The sequence below is a fragment of the Artemia franciscana genome, unplaced genomic scaffold (genome assembly GCF_032884065.1).
Source record: "Artemia franciscana unplaced genomic scaffold, ASM3288406v1 PGA_scaffold_56, whole genome shotgun sequence".
NCBI classification, from domain to species: Eukaryota; Metazoa; Arthropoda; class Branchiopoda; order Anostraca; family Artemiidae; genus Artemia; species Artemia franciscana.
In genome coordinates this window covers 337,348-350,644 of record NW_027062696.1, presented here as the reverse complement: position 1 = coordinate 350,644, position 13,297 = coordinate 337,348, and the positions used below count along the sequence as shown (strand labels likewise).

Below are 13,297 nucleotides of genomic sequence, written 5' to 3'. Positions count from 1 at the left end.
TGTTCCACAACTGGTAAATCGGATGTTTCTGATTTTCTTTTTTTTCTAAATCGTACCTTAAGGATTTGTATATTGCAATTTTGTGCTATTGGAGATTATTTTCTAAATTTGGCTGATTTCTCCCAAAATAATATTTTTCAAAAGAATAAGGTATTCTATTTACACCACTCTGTACGTTTTTTGGAATTACATCTTTGCTTGAACTTAGTAAAGATCTTAGAGTTAATTTGGGTTTGAAAGCAACGTTGTTAATTTTTTGTGGAAATTTTGGATAACACTGAGAGAAATAGATAACGATATGTAATTTATTTTCTTATCAATTTCATTGATATTTTTTAAAATCTTCGCTAGAGTTCCAGTAAGTATGCCAACTGAACTAAAAGAAAACTGAAATAATTTCTAGATGTGTAAGATTTAAATGGATAAGCAGAAGTTTCTACAAAGAAAAAGTAAAGATTTAAGATAAACCACCTCTAGCCATGCCAACATTAACAGATCAGAGAAATAATCTAAGAGAGCCAATTATAGGAGATATGGGCGAGGATATTTTATTCTCTTTTTACAAGGGCACAAAAAGGTATTTTTGAAAAAGAATTGTTTTTTTTTAACCAAAATTAATCTATTTTTCAAAATATTAGGGGTATTCTTTCGCCAATCTCGATCGGTGCCCTGTTTTGAACATTAAAAAGAAACAAGTTAATTATATTGATAAAAAAGTGGCAAAAGCCTAAAACGCTACTAAAGATGACGATTTTTCAATGCAAAATCATGTTGTCTATCGAAGTGACTAATAATTATTTTAGTGATTTTGTTACTAATTTAGTGGTTTTTCTTAAGAATCTAGTAATATTCTGCTGATTTAGAGATTTTTTTTCAAGAATCTAATGATTTGTTTTCATTTCGTGACAGCCTGGCTAAGCAAAGCCAGCCAACTAAACAAAGTCGAAAATCGTAGCAAATATGGCTTGAGATGAGACATGCTTTGAATTAGGACTGCCAAATATTTATATGTAGCTCAGTCAATTAATCAGAGGTATGGCATTGATTAACCTGCTAAGCCTTAAATATCATTCTTATCACTCATGATAAATATCCTCCCCTGTTTTCTTTTACTTGTCCAACGGGATTTCCACTTATCGGGGTTTAACCCCCAAAAGATAATAACAAATACTTATCTGGCCATGTGTCACTTGAAACAGCACAAATAACTAAGAGAATAACAACATTTTTCACATGTAAAATAGCCTATATTATTGCTTTAATGCTATGCGAAGTTCTGACAAGGAAGAGGCTGGGGCTTTGGGCATGTTTCTAATTTTACAGGCAAATACACCTTCAGCAATTATTTCAGAGCTTGGTACCCTAATACAGTTTGTGTGGCCAGAGGTTTAATTGTAAGATTGCAAATTGTGGTTGTCATTTGCCTTTTTTTAGTCATTCCATTCAAGATGCTTTGGATATTTTTTATTGTGATAAATTGTCTTAATGCTCTGAAAAGGGAAAAATATTTCAATTGCATAGGATAGGAAAATTTCAGTAGGCTAATCAATTTAAAGTCCAAAATTAGCCAGGGAAGTGTTTTTTTTTTTTTGCTAAAAAATCACCGCCTTCTTTGAACTCCAATTATATAGCCCTTTTTTGGCCCCCTTGAGCCAGTATCCAGTTCCTGATTGTCATTTACACTAAATTTCACTTTTTCTGTTACTCATTTCTTGTCAATATTACTAAGGGGTCATAGTTAAGCACTAGAGAAGTCATTGTTAAATAACATGTGCTTATGTATATATAGATTTTTGCTACTTATTCTTCTCTGGTTATATAATGCTTGATGTGGTATAAGCCAAGAGAAGAACCTGTAGACCTATAGAAGAAAATCTGTTAAAAAAGATGATTCCTTGTAAGTTGCATATTAACTATAGCTAACACATTCTACATGCAGTCCTGCTCTACTTTAGCCCCAACCCTCCTAATATGGAAATCTATAGCTGAAATTACATATTTTCTATTGATTCTGCCAATCTATCCCTCAACCCTAGTACCTATTAATTGAAGCAGCTGGGGTAAATTTTAGGGGAATGTTAGGGGTTAATTTTTTGTTGTTCATATTTTGACTTACAAATAAAGTGAATATATCACTTGATGCCTTTTTGTATGTTTTTTACAAATATTGCTAGTTCAATATATTTGAACCAGCTGTTGTTTCATTAATAATGAAACAGTAAGTTTGAGACCAATGTTTTAAGCTTTTTTATACCCAAAAACTATTCGGGTATATTTTGGTCATTTTCAAGAGCTCAAAAGCTTGCAATTGAAGCACTTATTATGTTTGTAAAGAAAATAAAAAGGCATCAAGGGGTATGTTCACTTTATTTGTAAATCAAAAATAAGAACAACAAAAATTTGCCAATTATTAGTATAGCTGCAGGATTTTCCCCTGTGCATGTAGGCTAAGTCAAAGGTCACTTATACCTGATCCTGTCCCTACTGTTTTTACTTGGTTGAAAAAAAAATCCGAAGAAAGTTCCCATTGAAAAGGAAAGAGACCAAAAGTGAGATTGAATTTGTCATAGCTTGGAGGTTTGCCCCTTCAGTCAGTTTAAAGAAAACAGATTCATAATTGAAGCTTTGTTCATTTCAATCTTAGGGATGATCTACATTTGTTACACTTCATTAAATGGTTGTAAAGGGATACTTTTATTTATTTGTCTTATTTGTTTTCTACATAATTTTTTAATCTTTAAACTGATATACATATCTTACAAATTAATTAGTCATACCACAGTTCCATTTGCAAGTTTTGACCTACTTCATAACCCTGGTCTCAAAATTGCATAAAAATTTATTGAAGCTAGGAAACATAGAACTCCTCTCTGTTTAAAAGAAAATGGATGAACATAAGTAGGTTTTAATACACTAAAGTCCTAGGGCCATGGCAATTAAAACAAAACAATGAAGATTAACTTTAAAATGCTTGACATTACAGAAATATAACATTCACAAAGAAAAACCATTCACAAAATTTTACTTTTGTGCTCAATTGCCAACCTCAGCAATTGGCCTAAATTTTTAAACCTTGCAAAACATTCACCAGCCACCTCTTATGACCTACATTTGTCTGTACATCAACAATTCATTGAAAAGGAAGGACCACCTTACTGGCATTTCTTCCTTTGTACTTCTATTTAATGGGTTTAAAAGAAAGCTTCTATGGCTAAATCAGAAGCCCAGTAAAGGACCAGGTGGTCCTTTAGCCAGGAAGTGCAATAGGAAGCTAGGGGCCAGTCATCCTATGCTTTTGCATGCCCTCCCTGCTTACTGACCCCAGATTTCTCTATGTAACCTGTTAAGTTTGGGCCAATTCTGGCTGAACTTACAGAGTCACATCACTGACCTTTGTCCCAAACCAAATAAACTGCTAATGCAAAGAATTAAACCTGTGCCCTTTGGATAAGGGATTCTCAACCTAGAGTGCTAGCCACTTAGGAAGGAACACAAATGTCACCAGAGAACAAAGATTATTTGGAAAAAGAAAATATTGAAAAAAAAAAAAACAATTCAAGTCATAGTTGCTCTCATTTTTCCCTGCTGCCCCACAAACAATATGTATTTTATTTAGACAAATAAATTATAAGACAGATATAAACAAAACTCCATCAGGGATTGTATTTACTTAAGATACAATCAGCAATATGGATGCTTAGTTTTGTGATATTCTAGTCTTAAAATAATAAAAAAAGAGAAATTATATGTTCTATTTGTTTTCCACCAGCCTATTACCTTAAATCACATCTTGGAGTGAAATAAGGACTTTTGATCCTGATGAATCACTCCTTGTGATGACAGTTGCATACATGGTTGATTAAATTCTGGTGGAAGATTCTGGTGCATCCCAGTCAAATCTCCATGGTTTGTCACTCTACTCAGCATCCAGATGGCCTTTAAATACATCTGTTGATTCAGCAGAAACAATGTTCTCCTTGAGGTTGTTCCAGAGGATCACAATCCAGTTCAAGAAGAAGCTGCATCTTGGTCCAGTCTTTGCATGAATTTTGCAGATTTGTTTTGGGTGTCCTCAAGTTATGTGGGAGGGGTCAATCTCCAGGAGCTCATTTTCTTGATTGGTAGAGAGGAGTTTATGTGCCGGGATCATATCCCAACGTTTCTGCCTGTAGACTAAAGAGGGGAGGTTGAGTTCCTTCAGCTGTTCATTGTAGGGCTTATTTTCCATACTGGCAATCAGCTTAGTGGCCCTACATTGGATTTGCTCAAGCACTACCTTATCCTTTTTGAATTGAGGGGTGGCCAGGATGGTCCCCACCTCCAAACATGGTCTTACCAGTCCTTTGTAGAGCTTGGTGATTACATGTCTACTTCTGCTGGTAATGCAGTGTTTAATGATACCTAGGGCTCTGCTAGCATTGGCTGAGATCTTCTGTGAGTCTACAATAACTCCAAGGTCTCTCTCCTCCTGAACATGCTCCAGTATATGGTGACATCCAGGGTTTTGGGTCATTAGGTATTGTTGCTGGGGGTTGCTGTGTCTAGAGTGTATGACCTTGCATTTTTCAGCATTGAATTCCAGCAACCATCTTTTGACCCAGGAGCACATGTGGTTGAGATCATTTTGGAGGGATTGGCAGGCAGAAGGGGTATTGGCAGGACCTATAAGTTTTGAATCATCTGCATAGAGAGTGGTTTTGTTACTGGTGATAATGGGCTAGCTCATTTATGTATATTTGAGAAAAATCATTTGTGACAACAATATACCCATGGTTGGCTCAGAATCTCTCTAAAATGCTTAAAACGGAAGGAATTTTAAAAACAATTATACTGATCAGCAAGAAGAATATTAACATAACTCTCTAAACTTGGCACTTTTTAAGACAATTTTTAGCAAAGCAAATGTAAAACTTTAATGGTGTCCTATGTCATCTAAAAAAACCATTAAAATGTGTCAGATGTATTTTGATATAAGATGCCTCAAAGACTTTTAGTTGAATCTATGAAATGAAGGGCCAGGTATTCCTTTACATTTTATACAACATGTAAAAAGAAAAACAGTTCAATTTTTTTCACAAAAGAAGAAGCTTGATGTAAAAAAAATAAATGTGTTTTTAGCAGAAAGCAAGTGACATCAATGAAATCAAATAAAATAAAAATTCATGGAGAATAAATAATATAGGCCTAAGCCTTATATTTAACCTATAATGAAGTGGCATAAAAAATTATTTCTAAAATTAGAAAAAAACCAGTGTTATGGCTTAGAGTTCTGCTGAATCAACAGGAATTGTCTTTTAAGAACTAAGGCCGGAGAAAAAGAAACTGATAACCAAAATATAAGGCACCCAAAAATTTCAGGACCCTCTAGAGGGAAAAGAAGTAGAAGTAGGTACTTCAAAATACCTTCCTGGGACATACTTCAACCTGTAGACACATCCCTGAAAGTTTCATTTTCCTGGCCTAACCTCTTTCAAAGATAGCCAAAAGTAGCTAAAGTAAAATTTTACCCCTAATTTACCTTAAAAATCCAGTATAGCAATCTGAACAAATATAGACTATATAAAAGGCTGTAGGTATTGGCCTAATCATTCTAAAAAAATTTCACCTAAAAATTATAGGACGGTTTAGAAACTAGGCCTATTTGATATATTAATATTTGACTAACTCGCCAATGTGATAGCTACCTTCCTAAGAACCAACCTTTTTAATAACCAAAAAACTTTTCTTCTGACTCCTTATGAAGCTTAGCCTATGCACTAGAACACGAAAAACCCTTTAGATCCTAAGGAGAATGCATAAGATTACTTGCAGATCACTGAAAAGCTAAGATTATTTCCACTATTTACAGTTTCCCTGTCTTTTCTCTAGACTTAACGATTTCACATGTTTATCCATTAAAAAAACATGTAACATTGACGTCACTTGTCCTCAATAATCTTTTTTTCGGGGTTAGAAAGTGCAAACCCACGGACAAGTAATCCTGAGCGCTCGAGGGAGTAATCCGAAATGCTTGGATTAGTCAGATAAGTAATCGGACAAGTATAAGAACACGGGGCTCGAATCCAGTGCCTGTAAATCGCCAAAATTTGAAGTTTGAAGACGTGATTAGACTTTGTAAATTTAAAATAGGCTATTCGAAACAAAAATGGCGGTAAGCTTATACTTTAGACATAGCAGTACTTATTCTTATTTTTGATTGATCCAGAGAGACCTTTCCATCAATCGTAGCGTAAACCAAGATTTAGTCTTGCTAACATAGCCTACCCAAATCCTAGCCTGATCTCTTCTCCAAACAAGAAAGCTTGAAAAAGAATTTCAGAGCCATACATTTACCTCTCTTTAGAAATTTAGAAGGTTGGCCTAATTTTTGTGCAAGATTCCTTTTCTCAAGTTGCCCTATTAAAACATAATAAATAGCCTAGCATCATTTTCAGCCCTCCCTAATTCAACACTCACTTCCTAATATAGCCAAGTAGGCTAGTTTCCACCTTGATAATTACATCCCCACCTCTTCCTCTACTGCTTGAGCGTAGCCCTGGGTCATATACAACACTTCACTTTTTGGTAAAGCTTTAGTTTTATCTTAAGCTGTCTAAACTGGAAACTATACTGCAAATCAATAGTTTCCATATTATAGCACTTAGAAATGCTAATTGTAGAAGCACATCCATTTCTGGTTGACCCTCCTCTTCCATTAGGCAAACTAAAAATGTGTAAAGTAGACAGGGTTTTGAAGCCAAGGGAAAAGTTGAGGCTGTACAAATTATATGTTAAATACTAATTCCAGTTACCATTCATGAGCCGTGCAGGCAGCAGGTTGAGGCCTATTTGCTGTAGTCTATTTAGGGCTATGAAAATAAACTGCAAATACTATTGCAGTAATGATCATTGTATGTGGAAAAAGCATTGAATAGGGAATCAAATAACATGTTTCTTTTGGTCTATCTATCTTCTGTCTTACACCACAGTCTAGCCTAAATTTACCCAGAAAATTTCAGTGAACAATTTTAATGCCTTAAGCAACTTATATTTTTATTTGTTTTAGTTATGCATTTATTCAGACATTAGGGGAGCAGTGGCATCAGTTAAATAAAAATCTAAGCAGGGGGCAAATTTGTGTTTTTTAACTGATTTCAGTTGCCATTTTGTTCTCATTGTGTTCACATTGAAAGTGGATTATATTTATGACAGAAACTAAGGATTAAGAGTTGGCTTAATTTAAACTACATCTCAATGCTTGACTCTGCAGGTGATTTGCTGATTGCATCTCTGTTACCTATTTATGGATATTTGCCAAGTGAAATACCAATCAATGTAATCAGAGGTGATTGCTGTTTCATTTCAAGGCACTGGCTGGTTATTGTTTATTTTGTTTGAAAGCAGGCTCCTCTTGATTTTTATTTCTGTGAAGAAAGGGGCCCTTGCAAGAAAATTTTTGTTCTATGTTTTTAGAGAAGATTTAACACAGTTGCAGGAATTTATTGTTAGTAGTAAGGAATTTAAGATGACAGCTGTTACAAAGTATTATTTCAATTCAAAGCATCAAGAGCTTGTGCAGTTGTTGGCTAGTCTGGAACAAGGAATTAGTGCTCTCTGCCAAGAAAATTCCCAACTTTTGTAGGAAAATTGCATTTTGAAATCAGAGTTAATTAACAAAAATTTCATGCCTACATTCTGAGCTTGCCCCTAAAAGCCAGAATCTTCTACTTCATAGGATTCCTGTTGTGTCTAGGCAAAGTGCAGAAACTGCTGCTTGTGAGTTTTTGACTGATGTTGGGTTGGCAAATGTTGATGCTATTCCATTGGTGAAGTGCTATCACTTGAACAGTAATAGCCAGATAGGTCTTCTGCTAGGAATAAATTTGAGCCAATTGTGGTCACATTAACAGGCATTACTGACAAAGGTAGTACTATGTGGAACTGTGGAAAGATAAAAGGCTCTTGTAATGATTATGCTCCTGAATGTGTGTGTATTGATCTTCAAATGAATCTGTCATCAATCCCTTTCCTTATTTTTCTTAGTTTTTCCTTATTTCTTTTTCCTTGTTTTTTTCACTTATCCTCATCTCTATTATGTTACTTTTTACTTTTTTCCTTATTTTTTTTCTCTTTGCTATTCCTTATTTCAGATTCGGTTGTTTTGGCTTTTCTTTTTTGTTTTCAGTTTTGTCTGTGCACAAAAAAGAGTTCAGTGTTACCTCTGTATAGATGGCATAGCTCTGTTGTGATGTTGACAACCTTTGGTCTGGTGAGTTTGGTCACAGAGCAAATCTACCATCCATCATAAGTAAATTGACAACTTCTTTTGGTGACCAGGGTGGTATCAACTCTTTAGGGGAATGATTTGTTGAATTACAAAATAATCCTTGAGAAATTGTAAGTATTATAAATAATTCAGTTGGAAGTAGAAATTAGAAGAATAATGATCCTAATTTGGCTATTAAAAGTAAGTAGTTTTTCAATGAAATGGTTCTGCCTCCTCTGAACAAGATGATATTTTCTCTATAACTTCACCTTAACATTCAGGGACTTTACTTGTCTTTTGATGAGCTGAAATGGATAATTATTGGTGGAACTGATATTATTTGAATTTTTTCTGGATTCAAATAAGGATATGCTTTTGGATATTCCAGGATATAGGATAGAGAGGCTGAACAGGAAACAGATGCCAATAGGTGGCCTTGCCCTTTTTATTGCTAATCATCTTGCATACAATGTTTAAAGGGATTTGCACAGAAATGAGGAAAGAATCTTTGAATCCCTTTTTATTGAGACTAAGTCAAGGTGCAAGGATTTAGCTGTGGGTTTGGTTTATAGGTTCCCTAGTGGATCTATTTCTTTGTTTCTAAAAATTCTGAAAGAGGTTTTGGACTCAGTCCAAAAGCATCCCTTTGAACTAATCCTTATGGGCGATTTCATCCTCAACCTGCTTGGATCAAAAATCTGCTTCAGCTATAGATTTTTGTCAATGATGCTCTCTTTGGGAACTCTACCTTCATTTTGTATACCAACCCGATTTAGTGAAATGTATGCATCTCTTATTGATAATATTTTTTCATCACTAGATGTCTTAGATAATTTGGTGCTGTTTAGTGATATTTCTGATCATGTTCCTGCTGTTTCCCAATATAAGAGTGCTGATTAAGTGTAGTGAATAGCATCACCATCTAATGTCCAATTTTTTTCATTTTGGTGACACTGAGCTGAGTCTACTTAATTCTCATCTGACTAGTAAGCCATTGGATAGTTTGGTTTTTGAATGGGATTTTAACTGCTCTTTTGATTTCTTTGATGATTTAGTGAAAGAAGATATCCTAGAAGTTTGCCATTAGGGTCTAATGCCCCTCACTTTGAAAAGGATAGTACTGCTGAATTGATGGATAACTCCAGGTCTATGTAAAAGCTGGAAGAAGATTATATAAAAAGGAAGATTATTTGTGGAAGCTTTACAAGGCTTCATGATTAACAGTTCAAGGCCTATAGGAGTATATTTAATTCTCTCTTCTGGAAGGCTAAGTCTCAATATTATCATAAGAAATTTTCTGAATGTGGAAAGGATGTTAGGAAGACATAGTATTTAATTAATTTGGTTCTTGAACCTGCTCCTCCTCTGCCTTCAGTTCTAACAACACGGATAGTCGATTGTAAAACCATCCAAAGAGAAGAAGATGTCCAACTACAGCTTACCTCTTATTTTGCTAATATAGGGAAGAAAACTGCTTCCTCTGTAAGCTCTGCAATCTCAGAGCCTATCTTGGACCCTCATGTTTAAAGTCAATGGTCTTGAATTCTGTTTCTGAGTTTGAGCTAGCTTATATTGTGAATATTTTTAAAGATCTTTGTCTTCAGGGCTAGACAGAATTCCTACAAGGGTTATCAGTGCCATTCTGCCAGCTATTGGAATTTTTCCTGAATCTTTCAAGTAATCTATGGTTATAGTGTTGTATAAAGGTGCTTGTTGGAGTGATGCTGCTAATTATAGCCAATTTCTCTCCTATCTGTTTTCAGCAAAATTCTTGAGAAGGCTATGCTATCAAGGCTTCTTATTTTTCTGGATGCAAAGGGATTTTTGCATGATTTCAAGTTTTGATTCTGTGCAGATCACTCTGCAGAGCATGCTTGCACAGCTCTCTTGAACTTCATTCACTCAGCAGTAGATTCTGGTCTCATCCCAGCAGATTTAATTTTTGGATGTTTGTAAAGCTTTTTATCCTTTGACCCATTGGATTCTTCTTTGGAAACTATCACATATTGGTATAAGATCAAATACTTTCTCTTGGTTTGAATCATTTCTTTCTGGTACGCTTATTTCAAATGGTCTGCTTTTCCAGAGCCTTTCTGAAGTAGATTATGGCATCCCTCTGGGATCTGTTCTTGTCCATGTTTTATTTCTGATTTATTTAATGATCTGATTTCGGCAGTTAAAAACACCAGGCCTCTAGCATCCTGCAAGCTGTGTCATCCTGATGTTTGTTCATGTTCCAATACTATTTCTAGTGAAAATTTTCTCATTGCTTTTGCAGATGACATTGCTCTTGGGACCCTTTGGACAATGGAGTGTGATATCAAGTCTAACCTTGTGGCAAGATAGTGATTTCATGGTCTGATGTGAATTTCTTGCCCTTGGGTGTTAGCAAGTCATAATTTCTTATTTTTCTCGAATTGGTATAGCTTTCTCTAAGCTTACACACCTGCAGGTGCCACAAGGCTCCTTATGTAGACCAGATAATCAGGTGGTCCGGTTTCTTGGTATCCTGCTTGATGAACACCTTTCATTTAGAAACCATTTAGCCATGATTAGGGTTAAGGTCTCATGGAGTTTGGGTTTCACTCAAAAACTTGGACACACATTTCCTGGATTTATTCTGAAGCTTCTTTTTTTTCTGCCTTGTCCAGTCACATGTTTCGTATTGCCCCAATGTATGAATGTCTACTTTTCCTTCTATACTATAGTCACTTTCTGTCACGCATAATAAAGCATGGCGTCTGGTTATGGACACCCAGCATTCCTCACCAAAACCACTCTTAAATCTACAGTCTAAATAGATTCTTTTTTGTGCTTCTTTTGTCTTTCATCAGCTTCATGGCAATCTTTGAAAAACTCCTGTGTTTTTTGTCTGATTCAGCTCCATATAGCCTTCGTTCTTCACATCATTTTTGCGTTCCTCCTGCCCCTACTATGTTGTCAGATTTGAATCCCCTCATTGCTTGTCAACCGGTCGGGAATTTCCTACCTTCTTCATTACAGAGATGCCACTTGTTTGGGATTTTTAAAAGGATTCTTAAGGACCATTTAGTTAAGAATCAAACAGAATAGTATTTTTTTTTTAATTTGATTTTTTTCCTTTTCCTGTGAGGAGTTGATGCCCCCTGAGTGTTTATTTCATGGTGTATGGTTGTCTTTTCTGAGTTTTGACTCCCAGGCCTCAGGTATGTTCTCTTTTTAATGCTATTTGGGAAGTGTTCTCTTTTTTTCGGTTGTTGCTTATATTGTTTTTTTTTGTATCTCTGGCCATGGAGCCTTTTGAGGGGGAATAAAAGTATTGTATTTCCAATCTGTATTTATTGGTGAATAAAACTCTGAACTCTGATTCAATGAACATACATAGAAAACTTTTATTAAATAATTATTTTGAACACTTTATTAAATACCTTACTTAAGGTATTTTCTAATAATCCAGGGGAGATACTGGCCCACTCTCCCCATGGATGCCACTGTAGAAAGGAGGTAGGAGGTCTTGGGCCAATTTTCATTTTAGCAACTATTATATTTGGAATGATTGTTGAGTAGGGAATTAAATACTAGGCTATTGTGCTTTTATTGTCAGTGTAGCTAGTTCAGAAAAGGAATCTTGCACCAAGATTGCTATTTAAAAATGCCAGGCATGCCCTTTTCCCTTAGGAACAGTAATGTAAGTATGACAAATATAAGCAGCACAGAATGTTATATAATTTTTAAGAGATGTTATACTTCCTCAGATAAGTATATGTTTGTTGTCAATTGTGTTGCAGCATTTAAAACCCATATAGTGACTATCTCTTAAACTTGTATGAAATTGAATTGTAAGCCATATTTTTTCAGGATATTTAGGCCTTTTGAGCAGTGTCTTATGATTTCAAGCATAATTTTTAAGAGGATCCAATTAGAACCACTGGTCACAAATACCGTTTAATTAGGAAGAAATCATTCAAGTGAATGCTATTTCCAGGAGTTAATTCAGAGTCCAAAGTCTGTGTTGAAAACATGATTTGAAGTTATTTTCTCTGCTTTTCTCCTTTTATTAAGTCTTAAGAAAAGGTCTGAGGCTGAGCTTATCTGTCATGACCTTGGCAATATAATATGCTATCTTAATTTTTGTTAGACTTTACTTTTCTTTGAATCTATGTTTTTTAAATACGATGTAAATAATTTTTTTTACAAAGTTTTAAATCAGATAAGGATTCTTTTCATGTTTAAGATACATTTTTAAGATCCAGTTCCAGTTCCAAAAATTGTAGGGAGGTATATGGACTAACGACAAGTCCTTTCACCTCTTTGACTTCTTCTCCAGAAAAATTAGCCACTGGAAGCACTATTCTCCTCCAGTCTGCAAACAATGAATATATGCAATTATGAACAATAATACACTGTTATTGATTGTGGGAAGTGCGAGTACCTGAGCTACCTGTCCCCAGCAGTTTAAGGCCACTAGGCCGGCCGGTACAAATAGGGCTCTTCCTACTCATTCCCGCTCTCTTCTGCACAATCAAAAACTATGGATAAATCACTTCCTTTTAAAAATTGACTTCTTCAAGTTTTAATCTTTATTAAACAATTTTTCTCTTCTTTAAGGTATCAATTGCTACCTTAAATATCTTACGATCAATTTCCCATGGCAGGTTAGAATCCAGGATAGCTGTATAAGTATTTGGAATCTTAGCCAAGGAGCAGAAACGCTTAAGAGCAACAGTCTCCTCACTCTGAGCCTGGCAATCAAATAATATATGCTGGATTGTTTCCTCTGCTGAAAAGCAGATTCGGCATAAAGGGGAATAATGTAGCTTCCAATTAAATAACAAGCTACTTAGAAGTAGGGCACTTGATTTCAGCCGGTAATATAGCACTGCATTTAATCTTGTATGAAATGGAGATAACATTAATTTGCTGTGATTAACTTTGGATCTTCGCCTGATAATATCTCTTTAAAATTCATGGGTCACAATGTATTTTATATCCTCATCTGGATTGAACGTGCTCTTGAGATGACCCCTCTTCCTTGATCCTGTAGGTTGCTTATTCTCAAGGAATGAGTAGGTC

General features: G+C 35.1%; 2 protein-coding genes across 3 annotated transcripts in view; one reads left to right on the top strand and one right to left on the bottom strand.

Moving 5' to 3' along the window:
- LOC136042025 (uncharacterized) overlaps positions 1 to 5,855 on the bottom strand; it is a 118,820-nt gene extending 112,965 nt beyond the window's left edge. The window contains exon 1 of the mRNA XM_065726881.1: positions 5,806 to 5,855. The gene's annotated coding sequence lies outside the window, so the exon portion shown is untranslated. The remainder of the gene's footprint in view (positions 1 to 5,805) is intronic.
- Positions 5,856 to 6,015: 160 nt separating this feature from the next.
- LOC136042016 (uncharacterized) overlaps positions 6,016 to 13,297 on the top strand; it is a 41,281-nt gene continuing 33,999 nt past the window's right edge. Inside the window, exon 1 of one of the 2 annotated variants that reach the window (XM_065726863.1) lies at positions 6,016 to 6,151. In XM_065726863.1, coding sequence (XP_065582935.1) covers positions 6,146 to 6,151 — 6 coding nt within the window. In that variant the 5' untranslated portion in view covers positions 6,016 to 6,145. The remainder of the gene's footprint in view (positions 6,152 to 13,297) is intronic. The other variant, XM_065726864.1, reaches the window with a different exon arrangement.